The sequence below is a fragment of the Thunnus maccoyii genome, chromosome 12 (genome assembly GCF_910596095.1).
Source record: "Thunnus maccoyii chromosome 12, fThuMac1.1, whole genome shotgun sequence".
In the NCBI taxonomy this organism is placed as follows: Eukaryota; Metazoa; Chordata; class Actinopteri; order Scombriformes; family Scombridae; genus Thunnus; species Thunnus maccoyii.
Window position 1 is genome coordinate 26,621,535 of NC_056544.1, and position 21,428 is coordinate 26,642,962.

At 40.6% G+C, this 21,428-nt stretch overlaps 2 protein-coding genes across 6 annotated transcripts; one reads left to right on the forward strand and one right to left on the reverse strand.

Moving 5' to 3' along the window:
* The first annotated feature begins 553 nt into the window (after window positions 1-553).
* LOC121908728 (gap junction delta-4 protein-like) lies at window positions 554-4,349 on the forward strand. 5 transcript variants are annotated; one of them, XM_042428977.1, is made up of 3 exons: window positions 554-621; window positions 1,116-2,011; window positions 2,686-4,349. In XM_042428977.1, the coding sequence occupies exons 2-3, from the start codon at window positions 1,948-1,950 to the stop codon at window positions 3,837-3,839; spliced, it is 1,218 nt and encodes a 405-aa protein (XP_042284911.1). In that variant the 5' UTR covers window positions 554-621; window positions 1,116-1,947; the 3' UTR covers window positions 3,840-4,349. The 5 variants fall into 5 exon arrangements, with proteins under 5 accessions (XP_042284911.1, XP_042284909.1, XP_042284912.1 ...); XM_042428975.1 differs by lacking the exon at window positions 554-621 and adding an exon at window positions 726-764; XM_042428978.1 differs by lacking the exon at window positions 554-621 and having other exon boundaries at window positions 912-1,345; window positions 1,710-2,011.
* Window positions 4,350-9,654: 5,305 nt separating this feature from the next.
* Window positions 9,655-12,533, reverse strand: LOC121907930 (frizzled-8-like). Its single transcript, XM_042427490.1, has one exon. It carries the CDS (start codon window positions 12,294-12,296, stop codon window positions 10,551-10,553), a length of 1,746 nt encoding a protein of 581 aa, XP_042283424.1. The 5' UTR covers window positions 12,297-12,533; the 3' UTR covers window positions 9,655-10,550.
* Window positions 12,534-21,428: the final 8,895 nt, after the last annotated feature.

A 21,428-nucleotide genomic window follows, 5' to 3' on the forward strand; every position in this document is an offset into this window, starting at 1 on the left:
CACCATTAATCTCATGTTCAGTGCATACTCATGATACTAACCTGCAAAGACCCACAGTGATCTTTAGGGATAACGGAGGAGAATTTGAAGAATCAATGCACAATTTAGTATGAGTGTAACATCTGCCGACTAATTACTGTAAGCTAACGTAACAATGTAATTTGTTAGCTAGCGTACCTTTCAGGAAGCAAGATAGTCATAGCTGACCGGCATGCATATTTAAACTACTGTATAAACAAAAGTATAATGATAAGTGATATCAGAAATCATACCTTAAACATCAGGTGCCAGCTCATCTACTGAGTCGGGAAGGTCAGGTAAGTTAATAGCTGTAGATTTGAGGCTGGAGTTTTGGGTTTTTTTTCTGTTCGGGCACCCAGGGACAAGACAGGAGCCCAAACGAACCAATAAGGTCCGGCCGTTGGACCCTTCTCAAACAAGCTCCCTTGATTGGCCAAAAGGGTTTTACGATCTCTAAACAGCGCCCGCCCCTGGCTCTACAGGTACACAAATCTTTTGCTCTACATGTAAGGGACATATGTGGTGCAAAAGTGAGAGCGCGTGGAAGCAGTTGTAGTTATTGACTTGTTTGTTCTAGAAAAATATCCAAGGAAAAAAAAGGTATTTGTGAGAAAATATTCTACACGGTGTGCAACCCTCATTGCACAAATTCACATACTGATTTGCGGATGACTTCACAGTATTTGATGAGAGTGTGTGAATGTGTTTTGCACCATATTCACTGCAGCAACTGTAGCAAAAATGTGAGTGTATGAGTTTCTTAATTTGCGATTCGTAGAAAAGGATTTGTGCACCTGCAATGAAGAATTTGAGAAGGTGTGACTGTTGTGTTTGTGGAAGAGAAAAAAAACTGTAAGTTCGCAACTCTACAGCATTCCTCTCTGTGACAACAAATTTACTGATACATGTGTGACTATTTTCTACAACTACAAATTCCACTGTCACTGTCACAGGTGCTCAGTTGTTTTGCTCCAATAATACCTTCATACTTCCTCTTCATATTTAGCAGCCTGTGTTTTTGGTTCTGGCTCCATAGAAGTAGACTTAAATGCAGAATGTCCCTGTTATTATCGACATCATCCTCTTTCTCACAGGTGGTGGTGGCTCCTTCACTGTCGCTGGCTACCTCTTTGCTAGTAACATTAGCTGTAATGTTAGCCTCCTGACTATCATTCGCCTCTTCGGCCTGGTTGGGAGCAGCTTTCTGAGCTGACTGAAGATAATATTTCTATGCCTTCTGCCTCAGAAGAAGATCAGACTAAGTTCAATGCAGCATTTACCCCAGAGGAACCGTCGACTGCTGTGTTCTCAGTTGCATAGCAAGGTAACGTTAGCGTGCAAGTTCCATGTGGGGTTGGTGAAAACTTTTTGGAATGCAAGTGTATTTTACAATTATGCATTGTACATTCCCAGGTTATTTTTATGGGTTTATGGTTGTTAGATAAGTATTTATTAGTTGTTTTTTTTTGTCAACAGTCATAGCCCACTGCCCTATTTTGTTTTTGTTGTTTTTTTTCTTTTCTGTGAAAGCAAATGAGGTGCTCTTAAAAAGGGCTCAATACCTTACGCACTTTGTTAAAATGACCTGTTGCAAATGTGGTCAGCAATAAAACACACAGCTACACGAATCCCTGAAGTAATTGTGTCCTGTGTGTCATCTAATGATAATGATGATTGCCTTCTTCCAGTAAGGTTGACTGGCACCTCGACATCCCAGCAATGCTTTGATGGCAGCCTGGTAAGAATAGCTCTCTCCACAGGTCCTGGCCTCAACAGACAAGACTGAGGAGCAGTAACACAACGTTGGAGGTGACTGGATTTAGTAGCAAGCTGTGCTGAAGGAGACAGCAACATAGGGACTTCTCCTGGCTACAAAATCAATTCGAGTTATTTTCTTATGGGATCAGGTTTTTTATTTACTGAACAATGAGCATGATGGGAGCAGCAGATCTACTCTTCATCACTATCAGTCATAATATTTCCTTTATGGGTAAGTCCCTTCAAAGTTTATCTTTGTTAGTTAAAATATTAGAAATGAAGCAGTGTTACCACAGTAAGAGTCTATCAATAATGTAAATTAGTTATTTTGGTCTATTCTGTTATTCTGAACACAAAATCTGTAGCATGTTTGTCTGTCCTGGAAGAAGGATCCCTCCTCTGTTGCTCTTCCTGAAGTTTATTTAATTTTTTTCCCTGTTAAAGGGTTTTTTGGGGGGAATTTTTGTTTAATCGAAGGATAGAGGATGTATTGTGCTGTAAAAATTGTCATATTGGGCTGTATTAATAAAAATGGACTTGATTTAATCTTAAAAATAAATGTATTCGTAATCCTGCAGTTGTTATTTAAAAAATCTGTAGTAATAATCAATAATTGTTTTTCCCTTCATAATTTTCAATTTGTTGTTGATATTCATATATTTAATTTAAAAGTACATTTTCATGTAACTGCACACAATCATTTTATCCATTGTCTTCTTTTTTATAACCATAAAGAAAATACATTGCATCCCAATTTCTTTCCATTCATAAATGTTGTTGGGTTGGGTTCTGCAAAGACATATTGTATTTTCCTCACAGATTCACTTAAATTTCACCATATTTGTCAATTCAGTGATCTACATTCATTATAATGTAAATTACTTGGTCATCTTCTCTCCATTGCAGGTAAAACCTGGTGGATGTTGATGCTGGTTTTACGTCTGCTGGTCCTCTTACTTGCCGGTTTCACCCTCTTTCGTGACGAGCAGGAGAGATTTATCTGCAACACCATCCAGCCAGGCTGCTTGAATGTTTGTTTTGACGTTTTTGCTCCTGTATCCATCTTCCATCTGTGGCTGTTCCACCTTATTCTTCTCTGTCTTCCACATTTGATGTTTGCAATTTACATCATGCATAAAATATTGTCTTATCCATACTTTGGAGCTTTCTACAGCGACAGGAATCGAGGAGGTTCACCTTTCACCCTGGATAACTCGAGCTCCTCAAGAGAACTGTCCTTGAATAAAGCTCCACTTAATGACCTCCCGCGCGAATGGGGAACGCCACGCTTCTACTGTGCCTACTTCCTGGTCGTGATTCTACGGATCCTTCTAGAAGTGGTTTTCGGTGCAGGGCAGTTTTTTCTCTTTGGTTTGTCTGTTCCAAAGAGCTTCCTCTGTTACGAGGCTCCCTGCACATCTGGAGTCGAATGCTACATCTCCAGACCTACTGAGAAGACCTTAATGCTCAACTTCATGCTAGGCGTCACCTCCTTGTCCATACTACTGAGTCTGGTTGACCTGGTGAGCTCCATGAAGGCGATGGTGAGATGGAGGAGGAAGAGGGAGATGCTGATAGAGGAGATGAGTAAAGGAGAGCAAAGCAGCGTCTTTACAACGACAACTGCATCTGAAGACACTGATGTCCTTTTAAGCAGGAGAACCAGCCCGAGTGGAAGTTCAAAGAATGGTCTCAGAGATGAAAAACATACTGCTGGTGTTGTGCCAAATAGTGAACTTCTTCATTCAAAGGTGACTGGAGGACCCACCTTTAAAACAGGTATAACTGCTGATGACAAGAGTCTAAAATGCATAGATACAAAGGCAGAGATGTCCCGCTCACCTACTCCCATGAGCACTCTGGCACCATCCCAATTTGTCCTCCACAGTCACCTGAGACCTCCGCTGTGCCCTCGCCCAGAGAAGGGACCACTACCAAACACTAGTATGCCAACACCCATGGGTGTCAAAAAGCTGGGCCAGTACACCCCAGTGGAGGCAAACTCAAGCCAACAGTCTGACATCAGTGACTCTCCTCAAGATAAGAGGGCATGGGTGTAGTGGACAGGAATGGTGAAAAGAAGCCCAAATATTTTGCTTGAATCTTTGTAATGCATGAATTCATAGAAACTATTATTGTTCTGTTGTAATTTAAAAGCTGCACTAATTATATACAGTATAATATGAACAAGAAATTATTACCAGACTCTGCAATTCCTCTCAGCTCTTTGGAGCCCATTAGCTGCTTTTAGCTCATTATTTTGGTTTTCCAAAATTCTGCCCTCATCAACTTTGTGTCCAGCTGCAGTATGCACTACACTACATACCCAGCATCAATGGCAGACAGACAAAGTTAGCCACTTGTTAGCATCTTGTGAAGAATGTTGAAAATCTAACAAGCTATATATGTTGCTTTTGCAATCTACTGTAAAAAGCCAGATATTTTTCTCAAGAGCTAGTAAAGGGCAAAAGGCATCTTATCTTATCTTCTCCTAATTTTTGTTTTTTTAAGATGCAAGATTTCATGTGACACAACTGATGTGTAGCTTTTCTTGTTGCATGCTTGAAAGAAAGCACATTTTTTAAAAAAGTAATTATTAATAAAAAAATTTGTGCAAATTCAAATGATTGGCATTGTTTTACTTCTTTAAAGCACCATGAGCTGTTTCTGTTTTTTTATGAGAAAATGAGTCACTCCAAAAACACACTGTCTGACCTTGAAGGAGCTGCGGTTCCAGTGTTCAGCTGTTGTCTGGATTACTGAGTGCTGGCAGCCATAACAGACACACTGACCTGACCTCTGACCTCTCACATGACCGCTCGACGACCCAGCCGTGACCTGACTCAAGCCAACCCTGCTAAGATAAGGTCTTGTGATGTACAATATTAAAAATATCGCATATTGCCTCACTAATAAATGTGCAGTATCAGTGACAAACATCAGTGAAAACATTCCGACATGCCACATATTTTACTAGAACTTTTTTTACTTTTTATGTTGGCATAAGAGAGATTACAGCTGATTTATCCAACATATTTTCTTATCACCAAAATAATGTTTTTGGGAGCAAAAGTTATAAAACTCAACACAGGAAAAGGAGCCTGAACACTATAAATGGCAGAACTGCAAAAAGTGACCACAGTTTCAGTCAGAATAGATGATGACCACTTGATATTTTCTGTTGCACTTTTTGATCACCTGTCTGCCATTTTCATTACATGAGTCATCTTCGCATTTGCATCTGTTGTGGTCTTTTACAGCTCTTTCTGTATTTGTGTGTGGATTCCTATTAGTCTTTATTTTGAATAGTGACTGTTGACTCATTGTATGCCTCTGTACATGACCTTCAAAGGGCACAAAAGACTCTGAAACTGCATTTACTTCATCATCCTGGGACCAAACATTTTCCCACTGAATCGTAGTAGTTTTATTATCTTCATATGTGGAGATGGCCCTGTTCTGGAAAATGTTTGTTGATCTCATACTCCAGTTTGGATAAAACAATGACTATGATGCAGTAACACAACCCCTGAGACACATTACCTCCACTGTATCCATGACCCTAACACATGCCTCATACCTCTCTCATTCTTCCTCTGCTTTGGTATTTATGGCAGCTAAGACATGCAGAAACATTAGCAGGTTGGCCAGTGGTCAGCTGGGTGCTCAGAGAAAGGACCGTACTGTCACTCATGGAGGTCAAGAAGTCGAACAAGCAAACCTGGTGACCCTACACATGCGTCAACCCGTATTCACACAAAACAGTGTCCCAAATATGTAGTATGTGTCTGTTGTCAAGCTAAGACTCTCACATAGAAACACTTCGGTTAGACATGTGTCCTTGGCAAAATCCCAGCCACCATGCCTGTTTTAACACATGGTGCAGTCATGATACAATCCATGCTCCAGGCACCAATTTGTCGTACCATCTATAATAAGATCATACGGAGCATTTTGCTTGCACCACCCCCTTTAAAACATGGGTTTATAAAGAGGACTTTTTGATGGCATGTCTTATAGATTTAAAAAAAAAAGTCTCTGACAGAAAATTAAGATATAATGCAACACATTGTCCAAAATTATATAAAGTAAATAATGATGATTGTTTATTAACTTTTATACAAGTTTCATGGTGGGAACACAAGGACTGTCTTGGGTTTCTACTGGCATCACATAACCTGAGAAAAATGTTATTTTTACTACCATCTAGTGGTCATTGGTAACAAGTGCAGTTGATGTTTTTTTGACAGAAATAACCCAAATCACAGTGGCCCCCAGTGATTTGGTTTATTAATTTGTATTAAAATCACAGCTCTTTTTTTTTTTCCCATAACACACATATATTACCAATGATGACTTTTTCCTCATGAAAATATCTCTCTTTAACTGGTTGATATGTCACTCAAAGACAAAATGCCTTATGTGTGGATTCTGTGTTGAGACATCAATACAGAGCAGAATATTAGGAGTCGGTGCCTTCGCTTCCCATCGATCTCCTCTTCAGCTGAAGTTAACGTATCAACCCGCGCCTGCCTCAGGTGCAATAACACTCTCCGATCTCAAGGGTGACAGACGGAGGAGATTGAGAAGTAGGAGGGAAAACTCATCATTGACCACAACAGCACATCAGAGAAGATGTCAGAGGCATCAGAAACATCGATTACCCAGCATCCTCTTCACCTTTGGTAGTAGTTGGGGGGGGGGATGGGTAGTTAGGGTGCTCCCTAACGGCCATGGCTTGGAAAACAAAATCCATTCTGTCTTCCTTTGATGTTAATGATAGAGGGATTGTACAGAGAAAAAAAAGACAGACTGATCCAGGAGTGTTGGTTTTCTGTAAAGGGAGGGTGAATGGCTTATATGTCTCGTCTTTCCTTTGATTTTACCACTGAACAGTTCATCAAGGAGTGTGGCTAACAAGAGCTGTGCTGCTCTTGACTATACTTAAGCAAATGCAATTTAAAAAAAAACACACTAAAACAATAATTAAGGCTACATGGGTTTAAGCACGTCAAGTACTTTAAGATCAGCTAAGATCAGCTAAAGAAAACAAGTGCCTGTTCCTTGGAGAAAGCTAAAAATGTTGCGTGTGGCATTTTTAAAGACCAATTAAATTCATTTTGCAACCTTGGTACAATTACGACCCAAATGTAGCCAGACTTGTTGCCAAACTAAAACACATGAGCTTTGTTCCTGCTATTGTACTTAAGGTGGAAAACAGCCACTTGAGAATTGATTTAACCCATTCAGATGTGTGCTAACCTATTACAATGACTTTCATTAATTCATTGTATTTCTCCTTATGTTATGTAACACTACTTCTGATTGAGGATATACTTCTTGGGCTGCTATTTTCTACCCCTGCAGAAATAGCAGTAATGACAAACATAACCTTTGACCTCTCATCTCTCACATCTACACCCCTCACCCTGCATGACTTTTCACAAGCCAGTGAGATGAATGATAGGCTTTAAAATATATATAGAGAGAAAAGCTTATGGTTTTCAGTGATTTAGGTCGTTGGTCCCAGGATGCTCTGGGGCAGAAAGCAGTGAGGTCATCTGTCTATCACGAGGGTTTGTCAGTTAGGCCTAGAAGAAATGTTTGTTTTAGACAGCATAGTGAATTAACATGACATATAGCTGTTATTGAATGCAAAAGGCTCCCCACCCAGCTATGTATACATTCTGAAATAATAGGCTATGATTGCTATGTGACCTTTAATAGCCTGTGTAAGCCACTCAGACATCTTAACATGATTTGTTCAAAACCAACCAGAGTCTGACAAGTAATTAGATCATTAGACAAAGACAGCATTCATAAACATCCTAATTGGAGGCAATGAAGAGGAGTTGAGTTCTCTGGGTTGCACCAATAGGATCTCTCTGTGATGAGCTCTTCCTGAACCGGTAAGTCGGTTTCTTGTTTATGTTAGAAGGAGATGGATCAGACATGACCTCTCAACCCATTTCCTCTGTTGATTTTTGCTTTAGGCTTGGGGGGGGAACATGCTCAGTCCCCTGCCACAACATACCACACACACACACTCACACACACACACCACACACCACACACCACATGAAGAGGAAGCCAACTTGTCTTGTGGGTAACAAGAACAGGCACAGCAATTTGTTAATATTGGACTGAGCAAACAGTCCCTTAACTTAACTGATGCAATTACTGGGGGAGATAAATTCGACATTTGTCAAAGTTGTTACAATTAAGCCTCTGCAGGGAGTAACTCATTTGCTTACTTAAATATACTGTATTCTATCATGGTTAATTGGGTATGCAAGGCAATTTATTGATTAATGGTAACGTCTGACTCAGATATTTCCACTTTTTTAAGTCTCTGTATGAAGAAGTTTGGTAGATAAAAGCAGACATCACTGGCATTAAGAAAAAAAACCCTATTCACATAAAGTCTTAAACTATGAAGCACCCAGCAGGTGGCGCCATCTGTACAACTTCATGTTATGTTGCTTAAACCCACTGTGATGATCCTGAAGTTTCCAAACATGCAACATATTCCAGGCAGTATTTGAGGACATAGTTATATGATGATGGTTAAGAATTAGAAGTTTATTACACAAACTTACATCGGAAACAAGTGACATTTTTACAATCTGGTAGCTTGACTAACTGAATATTCTGAGACTAAATGCTCCATAAACCAACTTTGTAGATGTGTGCTCAGTTTTATGCTTTACTTCTGTTTATAATTGTAACCACCAGGTGTCAGCATTATACAACAATAGTCATCTCTCTTCACCCAAGTGGAATTTAGTCGTCTCCAGGGTTTCGACCACATCATGTAGTTTTATATGCATAGTTAATATCATTTGAGTTTATGAATGATTATAGGAATACTATGGAATGTCTAATCTTTTTTTGAAGACATTCTTATGCTATAAATAGACCTCCGATGCGCCCCTGCATCCATTACGCACAAACTTTTAACATTTCCAAACTCAGGACCTCACTGATGATGCTGATGTTACAGCTGCTGGTCTGTGAGACTCTGCTCAGCAGCTGTTAAAGAGTTCTACACTGTCACACTAAACGGACCACACACTGCACGGCGGTAATTACCTTTACGCACGACAGAAAGCCTGCGGGTACACTGTCTGTCCCTCCTCACTGACGTCTTAATTATGAGCCTCGGGCATCTCTACACAATCCGCCGTATTAGGAGTAACCTGAACTGTCCGCTTAATAACATGCATTTCAAGCCATATATCAAAAAACAAATATTTGTTCTGAAACGTTTGATACTTTTTTCAATTACTAAGATGAACTAAACTTTGCTTCTGGCATAATTTTCTGCTTTGCTTCTAATGTTTATTTCTTTAAAATTCTGAAAAAGGCCAATTACACCGGAAACAAGATTATTTATCTTTCTCTTCTGCTTGAAAAACAAAGAAAATAAGTCTTGAGGAGTGCAACTAATTGACTTTTAAACCGTGTAGAATCGGAAAATGTAAAAGAGGTTCAACATGGGGCAGGAGTCGGAGTTAATAACATGAGTAAAGCGCAGGGGGCATTAAACTGAGAAGACCACCTGTGGTGCCTCTATTGCCATGCCGATGTTATTCCTCGCGTCTCACAGCATGCGGATCTGCAACACTGGGGAGATTTAATAGAGCTTTCTTATCCTGTGTGGCCCCAAATGCAGGTTACAACTTTCAGTTAACATCTACAGTACACGTGTCATAATTCAACCATTACGCACAATACAGAGATGTTTACCAGATTGTGCGTTCTGCCACATCAGTCCACAATATTCAGTTTGTGTTTCAGAGCATGCATTGTAATAACGATAGTAGTGTCAAATCCCAGAACAAAGTTTTGACGAGAGTGACCAGGACGCATGAGTAAAAATTCAATAAAAGTTGTTTTATTCTCAAAATAAAATCTTCTATCAAAGTGAAAATTATACATATTTACAATCTCGTAAATTTTCATATACAAATGTACAATGTATGTACACCAATAATTATATAAATACACTTTACGCGCTAATGCAACCCGTATGAGACAGTATTAAGGCATTGATTAATGTACTTGTAAATCCATTTCATAGACGAAAAAAAAAAACCCAACAAAAAAACAGCACAGCACTGGCCTGATTTCAAACAGAGCAGTCTCATTGTGAATCTTATGTTTAAGACACAGCGGTTCTTTACAGTTTTACAAGAAGAAGAGAGCCTTAGCTATACCATGTAACCTATCGACATGGGGGATCTTGTCAGCTGTACGCATTCAATTAAGCTAAGATAAGACTCTGCATTCTTCGTGCCAGGTACATTGTTCTGCTGCTGACAGTCTCATTATTTAAAGAGAAGCCATTAGGCGCTCATTAATGTGCTAATTACAACACGCTGATGGACAATCCCAACACAATTAGTTACCCCCCTCCCCTGCCCACACAGTCTATTCAAACCCATGGACGTCATTTGGATAAGGCAAGGAGGGAGCACTTTCCATAAGTAATATATAAGTCCAAACTGATCTTATAACTTTTATAAGCAGAATGGAACATTTATGACCACAAATGCAACACGTATTTCACATTAGGGGAGTGCTCAGGACCAAAGCTTCATCTAAACTGGCAGTTCGGTGATTCACTTTGAATAATTTACCAAATTAACCAAATTATTTTAAATTAGTCTTTGCGCCACTTTGTCCCCAAAGAAGCTGATATGCGCTGGTTTTTAAGTCTTTAGCGTCAAATGACATAAGATGCATTTGAGCGGACATCCCTCCCGTGTTCAGACCCGGGACAGTGGCATCTGTTTGGGGCAGGAGACGGAGCTGGCCGTACCGGATCTCCAGGTCAGTCCCGTGCTCACGTCACTGTACATGGAGCCCGCGGAGGCCTTACTCCCCCAGCAGCACCGCGTGCAAAAAGTCCTCCAGGAGTCCAAGGTTTTCCCGGACCAGATCCAGGCCCCTGAGGTGATGCCCACCAGGAGGCACATAAAGTATTTGAGCATGAACACAGCATAGTCCGGCCTCTGCCTATTCGGGTCCGTCATGCACGTACAGTTGTGCGTAATTTCCCACGTCTGTCTGTTATGCTGCTCGTAAAAGTAACACGCCACTATGACAGTGGCTGGGACGGTGTATAAAACTGTGAAAACTCCTATCCGGATCATCAGCCTCTCCAGCTTGTCAGTCTTTGTCCCCCCTTGTTTGATAACACTCCTGATCCTGAACAGAGAGACGAACCCGGCCAACAGAAACATGGTGCCGATGAACAGGTAGATAACTAGAGGTGCCAAAACAAAACCTCGCAGGTTATCCAAATTCTGGTTACCCACGTAGCATATCCCGGCCACAGAGTCCCCGTCAACAGAACTCAGAGCCAAAACTGCTATGGATTTCATGCTGGGGATGAGCCAGGCGGCCAAATGAAAATATTGTGCGTAACTGGCAATGGCCTCGTTCCCCCACTTCATTCCTGCAGCGAGAAACCAAGTGAGAGACAGTATCACCCACCATATCGAACTGGCCATGCCGAAGAAATAGATAAGCAGGAAAACTATGGTGCAGAGCGCAGGACCTGTGGTTTCATAGTGGATGTGTTCAACTCCGTTTTCCCTGTTGCAGGCCACTTCCTCGTGTCCGGCGATCAGTCTGACAATGTATCCAACGGACACAAACATGTAGCAGGCAGAGAGGAATATGATGGGGCGCTCCGGGTACTTAAATCTCTCCATGTCGATTAGAAAAGTCGCCACAGTTGCAAAAGTGGAGATGAAACACAGGACGGACCAGAGGCCGATCCAGAAGGCAGTGAAAGTCCTCTCTTCCTGGGTGAAGTAAGGATTGTGGCACGGCATGGCGCAGTTCAAGATCTGACCCGTTTTGACGCGGTTGTGCAGCGGGTGGCTGTCGCTGGTAACCGGCACCATGGGCGCACGGCAGAAGCATCCTGTCTCACACGGGGAGGCTGCTGGTTTGTGCTTCCCGGGGATGCCGCGACCGTACGCGTTCTTTTTCCTAGGGTTGTAAGGCTTCGAGGGGTGGTTGGTTGGCTTCGCCACCACTGGTGACGCGGTGGTGGTCTGGCTCTGGTTGTAGTCCATGCACAGCATATCCTGGTGGCCTTGCTCAGGCAGCAGGTCGCACCTCATCCGATCTGGCCACGGGAAGCCGTACTGCCTCATGAGCGGAGCGCAGCCAGCTTTGGCCCGTTCACAGACGCTCCTGCACGGGGGCAACGGCTTCTTGTAGTCCTCTAGGCAGATCGGTGTGTACATGCTGCAGAGGAAGAAGCGCAGGTCCGGGGAGCACTTTATCTCCACCAGCGGCCAGAACTGGTGCACCTCCAGGCCGGCTTCGTCCTGCGTGTCGTGGTTGAACTGATTGGGCATGTAGGTGTTGTTGTAGCCGATGCCTTTGCACAGAGGCACGGAGATCTCCTGGCATTGGTGCTCCTTGGCCGCCATGCAGCCAGTTCCGTGCAGGACGAGGGTTAACAGCACGCACCATCCCGGGATGCTCCTCTCCATCGTTGGTTTCTGTGCGCGATTCGTCCCTAGACAAAGTGCCAACGAACTTGCGCTTTGCAAGTAAGCTGCAAGTCCGATCACTCCAAGGATACTGCTGAACTCATGCTAGAGCGCAGTACAGTTTGTGCTGTTCTGTAGTATGCGTAATATTCCAAAAACAAGCGCTTTACTTTCACACAGTCTGGGTTACTGCTAGTCTTCGCTCTCCCTTTGTGTCGGTGCAGCACCGTGTGTCTCTCTGCATGCTCTGTGTTTGGTGGGTGCGTTGGGTTTTATACGGGAGGAGCGAGGACACTCCCCCAGCATGGGCGGAGAGGGAGAATAAGTCAATCAAGGGTTCCTTCTATAGGAGTTTGTTTAAAATGTTCACCCTGGAGGAAGGGTTATAATCACTTTGTCCCTGTTTACACCACCCCCAATACACACACTCTACCCTTTACAAACAACGAGAAGGGGGAGTTATAATACAATAGAAACATTAGGAAGGAATGTAATTAGGGATGCAGACAGTGGGGAGTAAACTAACATAAAGTCAACCTATCCAATTTATTAGGCTGACAGGATAAATAGCAGCACTGATGAAATTTAAACAACTAAGGGGGAAAATATAAATACATTCTTTACTAAAAGTGTATCATTTTTGTTCATCTAACTGGAGGTCAAACTTTATGCATCTACTGATTTTATCACCACATCACTGCTGCAAGTCTTTCTCTCACTCACGTCTGCGTCTCTCTCACTGTGTGTACATTTACAAAATTAGAAATGGTTTATTCTTGAATATGACTGCCTTCTGACAGATATAAACTCCAAAATGCCCTTTAAAAAACAATGAATCTCTGCAGACTTACATCAAGATGTGAGCATAAGCTAAATCTCTTAATTATGAATACATATGTATGTTTAATTTGTTTTATATTTACTTAATTTTAAAGATTTAAAAAATAACAAAACACCATTGGCCATTGTTTTATCTAAATAAAGTAGAAATCTTTAGTTTAAACGTGGTTGAAGCCATCAACCTCCCACGTTATCGTAAAAAAAAACATAAAGTAGGGTGCAGGAAAGTAAAGCACTTTCACAGTCATTCTTACAGTCCATATCTTTATCCAAAACTTCTTCAAATGGTCCCCAGATATTATTAAAACTTTGACTAAAGTCAATTTTCACAGGGCAAAGTGAGGAAGGACACTTCTTCAAGTCTTTTAGCTGTAACCCCCATGGTTCATTTTAGCTGCAAAGTTTATAAAAAGCAAATGCATCTGTCGTTCATTGGCAAACGGTTCTTAAAGCCACAAGGGAGCACTAGTCTGATACTGTCCGTCATTCACTTTCCACTTCCAGTCTCTGTGAATCTGATAATGTGTGAAGATGTGCATGTGGACTAAGAGTTTAATTATGTGTGTAAGAGCGAGAGAACGCGCATCTACATGTGTGACAGTATGAGAATATATCTGCATGTACAGTATGTTCGCATATGGGGAAAAAGAGAGACAGAGTGTGTGTGTGTCTGTGTGTGTGTGTGTGTGTGTGTGTGTGTGTGGTAAGGGAGGTTAATGTGGTCTTGTTAGCCCACAGCAGGGGGTCATCTTGGTTTAAAGGGAGGGGGCTGTTTGTCTTAACGCCGGTGCCAATGTTTCACTCGGTGCATGCTGGGCTGATGATTACTGCGACGCACCACCAGGCCAAACAAACAGGACAGTATGTGTGTGTGTGTTTAAACAGTTTCAGAGCTCAGCCCAAAGAAAATAAGCTAACATGTGCAGATACGGCAATTTGATAGCACTAATTAAAGTGATTCACACTTCTTATTGGATTCATCAGCTTCAAATGGAGCAGGGACAGTTTGGCAGACATGCAGCAATCCACAGGTTTTTATCTGAACCAATTAGCCTTGAGCTCCGGTGTTTGTTAAAGGACGCTTGGCTCAGTTTGGGGTCTCAAATGAAGGTTGTGAGGGTGCTGGGTAAACTGGTAGTGACAAAAATGCTCTCAAAATTGAATTTAAGATACTTTACTGTAACTTTTTAGCACTCACTGTATCCCTGTATTTGACAAAAAACGCTCATCTTGCTGAAAAGTAGGGCAAAACGATCAAAAACAATATATCATATTGGTATGATGTGACTACTAATGTGTGATGTGAAGGTGCCCTTTGTCAGAACAGACATACTGACATCACATGTTCTTCCTTAGTTCGAGAACATAAAAATACATGGCTAGGTTTCTCAGAGTTTGTCTCAGAGGGCTCCATGTTCTGTACAACATACCCAACAACCTTCAGTTCTGATAAGTAAACACTTGATACAAAACATGCCACTCATTCCTCAACTCCTTTTAGTACACTTCAGCTAATTAGAGTCTTTGCCCAGGGGTGCTTTTGGCAGTGATGGGTGCTGTTGGTTTCAGAGACTGAACCAGTGATGTAGAACTACTTAGTAACATATTAAACCCCCCCCCCCGACCACACAATCACCTACAGCTGAAGCCAATGTGTTTACTTCTCCATCAAGTCGTTCTAGTTCTTTCATAGATGCCTAGATAGCGCAGGGTTCGACTGATAGTTCAGAGTAGGATTAAACCTTTTTATTGTCATAACATCAGTGTAAGGTATATTTTAGGTTTTAACTGTATTTATCTATATTTTTCTACCACCTACATCTACAGTATGTTTGTCTCCCAGACATTTGACTTTTACTTTTCAGAGAATTTGAATTCTTTCAGGTTAAAGGTTACTTAAAAGCTAACAAAAAATGGATTGCTGGCAGACCTTCTATGCTAGTGTGCACGCACCAAAATAAAGGGTTTATTCCTAAAAGCTATATACTCAGTTTAGAAAAAATGTTGTCCAATGTTTACTGCTCGACATATAAAGAACACACACATTTATACAATTTGTAAAAGGTTAGTATTTTTTTAAGATGAAGCTGCAGTAGGTAACTTTGCATTTTCATGGTTCCAAATGGCAGCGATGGAGGTATTGTAAATTTACTGCAAGACTTACGACTTCCTGAACCCAATCATGGTAGATTTCATGCTGTTTAACATACCCTACCCTAAGAGAATTTAAGAAAACAGACTGAATTTGCAGCATTTCCTCTTTGGAGTTCAGATGCGTCATAACCCCACTTTGTTATTTTGGTAAATGTTTTCATAAATGCTTTGCAGCTTTGATGGTTTCAGATAGCCGACAACCTCAGCAATATTCAGTATTTAGTTTTACTCTGACACCAGCAATCATTTTGTCAGAACAGGTGGAAAATTTTTCTCCCGGTGGAATGAGACTCCTCTGACATTCCCATGTACAGCGAAGGGACTTTCTTGGGACTGATCCAGATGCCTCACGCTGGGCCAGCCGTCTCCAGCCGAGCTGTGAACCGCAGGTGAAAGTCGTAGGAAAACAGGTGCCTCCTTCTCCCACAAGGGCGAACAGAATAGCAGGCTGAGCATCGGTTACACCAATCGCTGTCTATCAGAGTGGAACCCGTATTGATTAACAAGGCTGATAGACTCGGCGGCCCCAGCCACCAACTGTCGACTACGCCTCCCGCCTTCTGTGTGCAACAGTGATAGTGGGTTTAGGGTTACGCGTTGGCCCCCTGCATACCAAATTTAAAAGGGTGGAAATGGAATTACTGCATCTGTTTAGAAGTCAATTTCTGCATTCTCCGGGCTGCCCACCCTACCACTCCTCTATCTAACCTCCCTCCTTGCCTCTCTCTTGCTCCCCCCCAGATCTTTCCCCCCGATTCTCCCAGGGCTCTCAAAGTTCATGATGCAAAAGAAAAAGGCGAGGGAGGGGGGGAGGTGGGGGTTCTCACAGAGCTACTGAGGCGTGCTGTGAAACTCTGAAATGTTTGTCTTTGCAATCTTCTCCTGGGAAGTTTTGCCTTGTGATACTCTCAAATTTTACTATCCTTCCTATGAGATAATGCACTGAATCAGTGTCGATTACTGTATTAATTAATGTTGATTTGTGTCATTGTTGGGGTACAAAACCCAAAATGTTTTCACTCTAAAAACTCTTCATACCTTATGATGACATATTGTAAAGGCAGTGAGCCTGCTTTATTCAAATTTTCACTTACAAACAAACAAACAGTAAACAGTAAAATACACAGTAAAATAGCAAACTTGATTGATATGATACTTATTGTTCTTTGGTCACAATAAAAAGTGTTTGAGTTAGTGCAGTTGTGTCTTTGCAAACTTTTTAAAAGATGAGATAAAATTGAATCAAAAAATGGAGAACTGCCAGCCAGTCAGAGCATTAAGTAAGTGAGTAAAAATTTATTTACGTGGGTGTTTTCAAAGGAGAAGTTACAAACTGCTTCAATCCTTCGGTCCCAAACCAACATTGTGTACCCTTTATGCATTCAGTTCTTAAAAGTGGGTCACAAATTTATAGTTTGATTTATAAAAAAGGCTTGGTAAGTTCCTAAAACAGCTGTGCAATACAATTGTTTGCAAGCGTTACATATAGAGGAATAAATAATACATTTGTTGGAGGTCTGGAGGATGTGAATGTTTGTTAAAATAAAACAAAATGTAAATACAAGGTGTTTTAAAGCATCACTTTATTCATTTATATGAGTTATCCATGAAAAATGAATAAACTCATGATTTTTGTTGGAAAAGACTTTTTATTGTCAGTTTTTACAATAGGTGGTTCTTGTATTCAGATTCTCTGACAGGAAAAATAACACATAAAGTATTTTAATCTTTTTTTTTTTATTGCTAATGATTTATGAGTACTCTTAAAATAAAAATCCACCATTACATTTTTTTTTGTGTGTTTGGAACAGAATTGGGCAGCTCTACAGCAGCAGGACTGTGTATGTGGGATTGAAATGAAATAGCCAAGATCATGGTAATGAAGGAACATGTCACGAAGTGCAGTGAGGCTCATTAATATGTTTTATAGTTTTAGGACAAAAATACTCTACATCAGGCTTTGGCTACACAGCTAATATTCATTGTTGGTTTTGGTCTTTTCGTGAGATTTGTTGGCACTCGGAGTAATATAGACTATTCCAAGAATGATCATTTAGGCTCAAAACAAGCATGGGAACAATAAAAATGGAATGAAATCAGAAATAACAGAAGACGAGTGACTTTTCTAGAAGTTAATGGAGAGATTTGAAGCCTGATGGAGATGATCTCACTCCATTCAGCTTTTGCCTTAATTTTGTTCCTCTTCAAAATAAGATGTGAAGCAGTTAGCGAGCCAAAGAAAGAAATTAAGCCCTCAAGATTTTTAGCAACTATTTCCAAACACAGACTGAATACATTATAATTATATATGAATCTACAGATTACATAACATTGCTTTAGACACAATCAACTTCTCTTAATACAGTAAAACAAGTCTTGATTTTGCCAGCATCTCACTCTGCTGTCACCAACAACCAACCTGACCCAGTTTCATTGAACCCTGCAACTCCTCTGGAATATCTTTCTGAAACTGGCAATTAAATAAACATTTAAATAAAATGTTGCCTCGGCCCCCGGGGTAATTTAGTTGATTTAAAACTTTATGCATATCGGAGAAGAGGCCTGAGTGTAATTAGATCTGATGTATTGCTTCCAGATAAGATGCGGAGGCCCCCCTGACTTCTGAAGATGTTTACTTTTCTTAAGTTTGGACGCAGTCTTTTAGACGCCACCCTTGATCTCGGAGGGAATGTTGCTGTCACTGAGTTCTCAGTGGCCAGATAAATAATCAGTGTATAAATAAATGAATGAAGAGTTTCAGAAATATCTATGCATCCATGTGGGCAAAATATGCAATGATTCCATAGCATGGATGATGCAGACTTTGGATGTGTCATATGATCTGCTAGAAACTCACTTAACACATCATGTTGCTGTACGTAGTAATTAATACTTTTCTTGGAGACCTGTTTTTTTGTGTGTGTTTTCAAACTGCTGACACTTCCTTGAGACTTAATTTTCGGACCACGAGCAAGAGACACTGAAGGCAACTCGAGTTTACTTTGATGTCAGCAGTCAGTTTTACTTGTTTTTTTTTTTTTTTTTTTTTTTTTTTAACTTTTGAGTGTCTCATTATAGAGTGGAAGTCTTTCCTTTCATGGCAATGACCAGAGGAAACTCAAGTTCCCAGTCATGTGTGTCCATTTTGCCGCCTCTGGTCAGTGATGGATGGAGGATTCCTCCCTTCCTTCCTTCCACAGGTTAGATTCCTCCTCACTTAGCTTTGTGTTTACTTAAAGAGCAACTACTAATCAGCCTGAGGTGGGATGTGAGGTTTAAGGCAGTCACCCTTAACACCACAAACACACACACACACTCGTGCACATACCCAAGTACCATTGAAAAAAACACCCCTGACACAACTTGAACATTAATATAACACACACTCCCCTGACAGTGTCCCTCTGTTGACAGAATGTGTGTGTATTGTATTGGCTCACCTTCCTTCCGCTCATTAACCAGAACAAATAGTGACACACAACCCTCCCATCCAATCAGTCTACTGCAGGGCAGATCATGACAGCCAGGACTATTAACCGACTTCCTAAAGCTACACACACACACACACACACACACACACACACACACACACACACACACACACACACAGTCACTAGATAAGCACAAAGAGGTCTAAAATATGAAGTAGGCTTACATGTACTACAGATACCCCGGACTTTAACATTCAGTTGTACAAACATTTGTTAAAGGAGGAGCTTATCTGTTTGACCACAGTCATTAGACATTAGAAAAAGGATTTTATTGGCTGACGTCCAATGAAAATGCAGGAAATAATACAGGAAGAAGATAATAGTATAAAGCCTAATACAGTTAAATGATTCAGTTAGTTTGAATGGTTACTCACTTCTTATCAGTTAACTTGAGCAAAACTATGACAATAAGACATACAATGGATTGAAATTGACTAGAATAAACAACTGATGACTGATTACAGTTTTTTTTGTTATATAATTGCTAACAAGCATTACTCAGTACTGAGTTCACTTTTTCACGACTCTTCACACGGTCCGCACAATAGATGTGGATTAAACTGTGGATGACTTTTTATTGCTTTGGCACAACATGCATTCAAAGACCACATCTTTCAGAATGAATGAACTGTTTTGTCACTCATCCACAACCAGAACCTCTGTGTATTTACAGTCCATTTTGCACATGCTTACATACTATCGTCCAAACTGTTAAATTTAAGTTCAAAACCAAAACATAACACAACACACTGTGAATTAGACTGCTGCATTCTGCCTTATCTAAATCTAAAAAGAAATAGAAAAATAAAAATACATTAACTCCTTATTGGGTCATACAACACTGAGTGCCTCATTTCAACTCCTTGACTTGCAACAGGTGAGGAAAGAGGAAAGAGGGCAGGTGAGGTTGAATCCAGAACATTTTTTTTATTCTCCTTTCCTCAACCTCACAGAGGAGTTATTTTTCTTCATGCAGGTGGAAAGTTTATAACCACCAGCCACATGATCAGATGTCTCTCTTGGACATAATGAATGCTGGATGTCTGGACATATCTGCAGAAGATTGCAGACATGGTGTGATGTGGATGAGAAGGGTTGAGTAGCACTGTTGCATCTCTACATGTGTAGCTCACCTATACATATACTGTATTTATAGTGAATATGTATAGTTTTGTACTGCATTACTGATATTACTCTAGCTTCATTTTGTGCACTTAGAATTACTGCAAAAAACGGAGGCATATTGCATCACGTCTTTGTTTTTGTTGTAATAAGAGCTTAGTTTATTCTAAGACAATATTCTAAAACAAAGAACAATAGTGATACATATCGTAATGCTTTGTGTTTGTTTTTTCAGGTCATTGCGTAATAAACGACTAAGTTTTCTTGTTAGGAGAAAAATGTTGTCAGGGTTCTGCTACAAGAGTTGATCCTGTGATATGGGTGAAGTGTTTTAGTTGCGTTAGTGCACTTTGGATGTGAATGCAATTAAATGTTGTGCTGAGCTGAATGCCAGTGAAGAGAGAACTGTGTTTTGAAACAGTTTTGAAAAAGTAAACTCATTATAGAGACACGTGTGTTAGCAAATGTAAAAAAAAATAAATAAATAAAAAAGTTATAATGTAAATGTTTTTTTCAGTTTTTCAGGGAGTGAAACCAGCTGCCACACTCTGGCCATTTGTCTCAGTTTGTCTCCTACACCCTCTGTAATCCCTTCATACTGTAGTTTAAATTTGGAGGGTGGTAACCCCACATTGAGAGTGTTAAGGCGAGCCCTACTAAATTGCCACTTGTTCTCCTGGGGTCTTTAAGACCCTAGAGCGACAGGAGGTCTGTTCTTAAACCGCTACCACTGGAAACAGCAGTGGCATGTTTATAATTACGCCCTTTCTCTGGCAGCGATGACGTCTTCTCCATGGTAAACACGCTCGTTCGGCCCGGCTCTGGTCCTGCACAGACCTGAGGATTCATTAAGAGCTGTGACGACAGCCTTGGAGCTCGCTTAACTCTGAGTCGCTGGCTGTGTTTTATGACCAGCTTTCACCTCAGAGGGAGCTTGTCAACGAGGCTGTTCTGAGGGAAGAAACAGCGAGGTGGGAAATGTAGCCATGTTGAAAGCCATTAGTGTTCGGGCTTCAGGAGTAAACTGTTGCAAACGGAGGTGACTGACGGCTTTGCCATGTGTGTCAGAGGAAATTTTAAACAAATTAACTCTGTTCTTGATTGAGAGGTAGAAGTTGCTTTAGAAGCATTTAAAGCTCTTTTTGAATTCACATTTTATTTCTATTTTACATTGAAATCTACATCAGAACACTGTCACCATCAAACTTCTCTGGTTTATTTTTCAGGTGGGTGATTCACATTTTTTTTTTGATTGCTAACATGCATCGGTCAAAACTGAAGTCACATTGTTAAAACTTTTCACACAGTTAGTGAAACAGAAGTCTATGTGGACCAAACTGTGAATCATTTTTCATTACTTTTACACAAAATGCATTCAATGACCACATTTCCAAAATCTATGAACTCATTTCTCATTCATACTCCACCACCTGCAAAACACTGCACTATATTTGCAGCACGTTTTTCAAAAGCTAAAACACTTTTCAAAACTGTTAAAAACACACACAAAACAAATTTTGTGCAT

Coding starts and splice junctions, on each gene's coding strand:
- LOC121907930 (XM_042427490.1), bottom strand. CDS start 12,296: ATGGAGAGGAGCATCCCGGGATGGTGCGTGCTGTTAACCCTCGTCCTG.
- LOC121908728 (XM_042428977.1), top strand. CDS start 1,948: ATGAGCATGATGGGAGCAGCAGATCTACTCTTCATCACTATCAGTCAT. Junction 2,012..2,685: donor TCATAATATTTCCTTTATGG/GTAAGTCCCTTC, acceptor TCTCCATTGCAG/GTAAAACCTGGTGGATGTTG.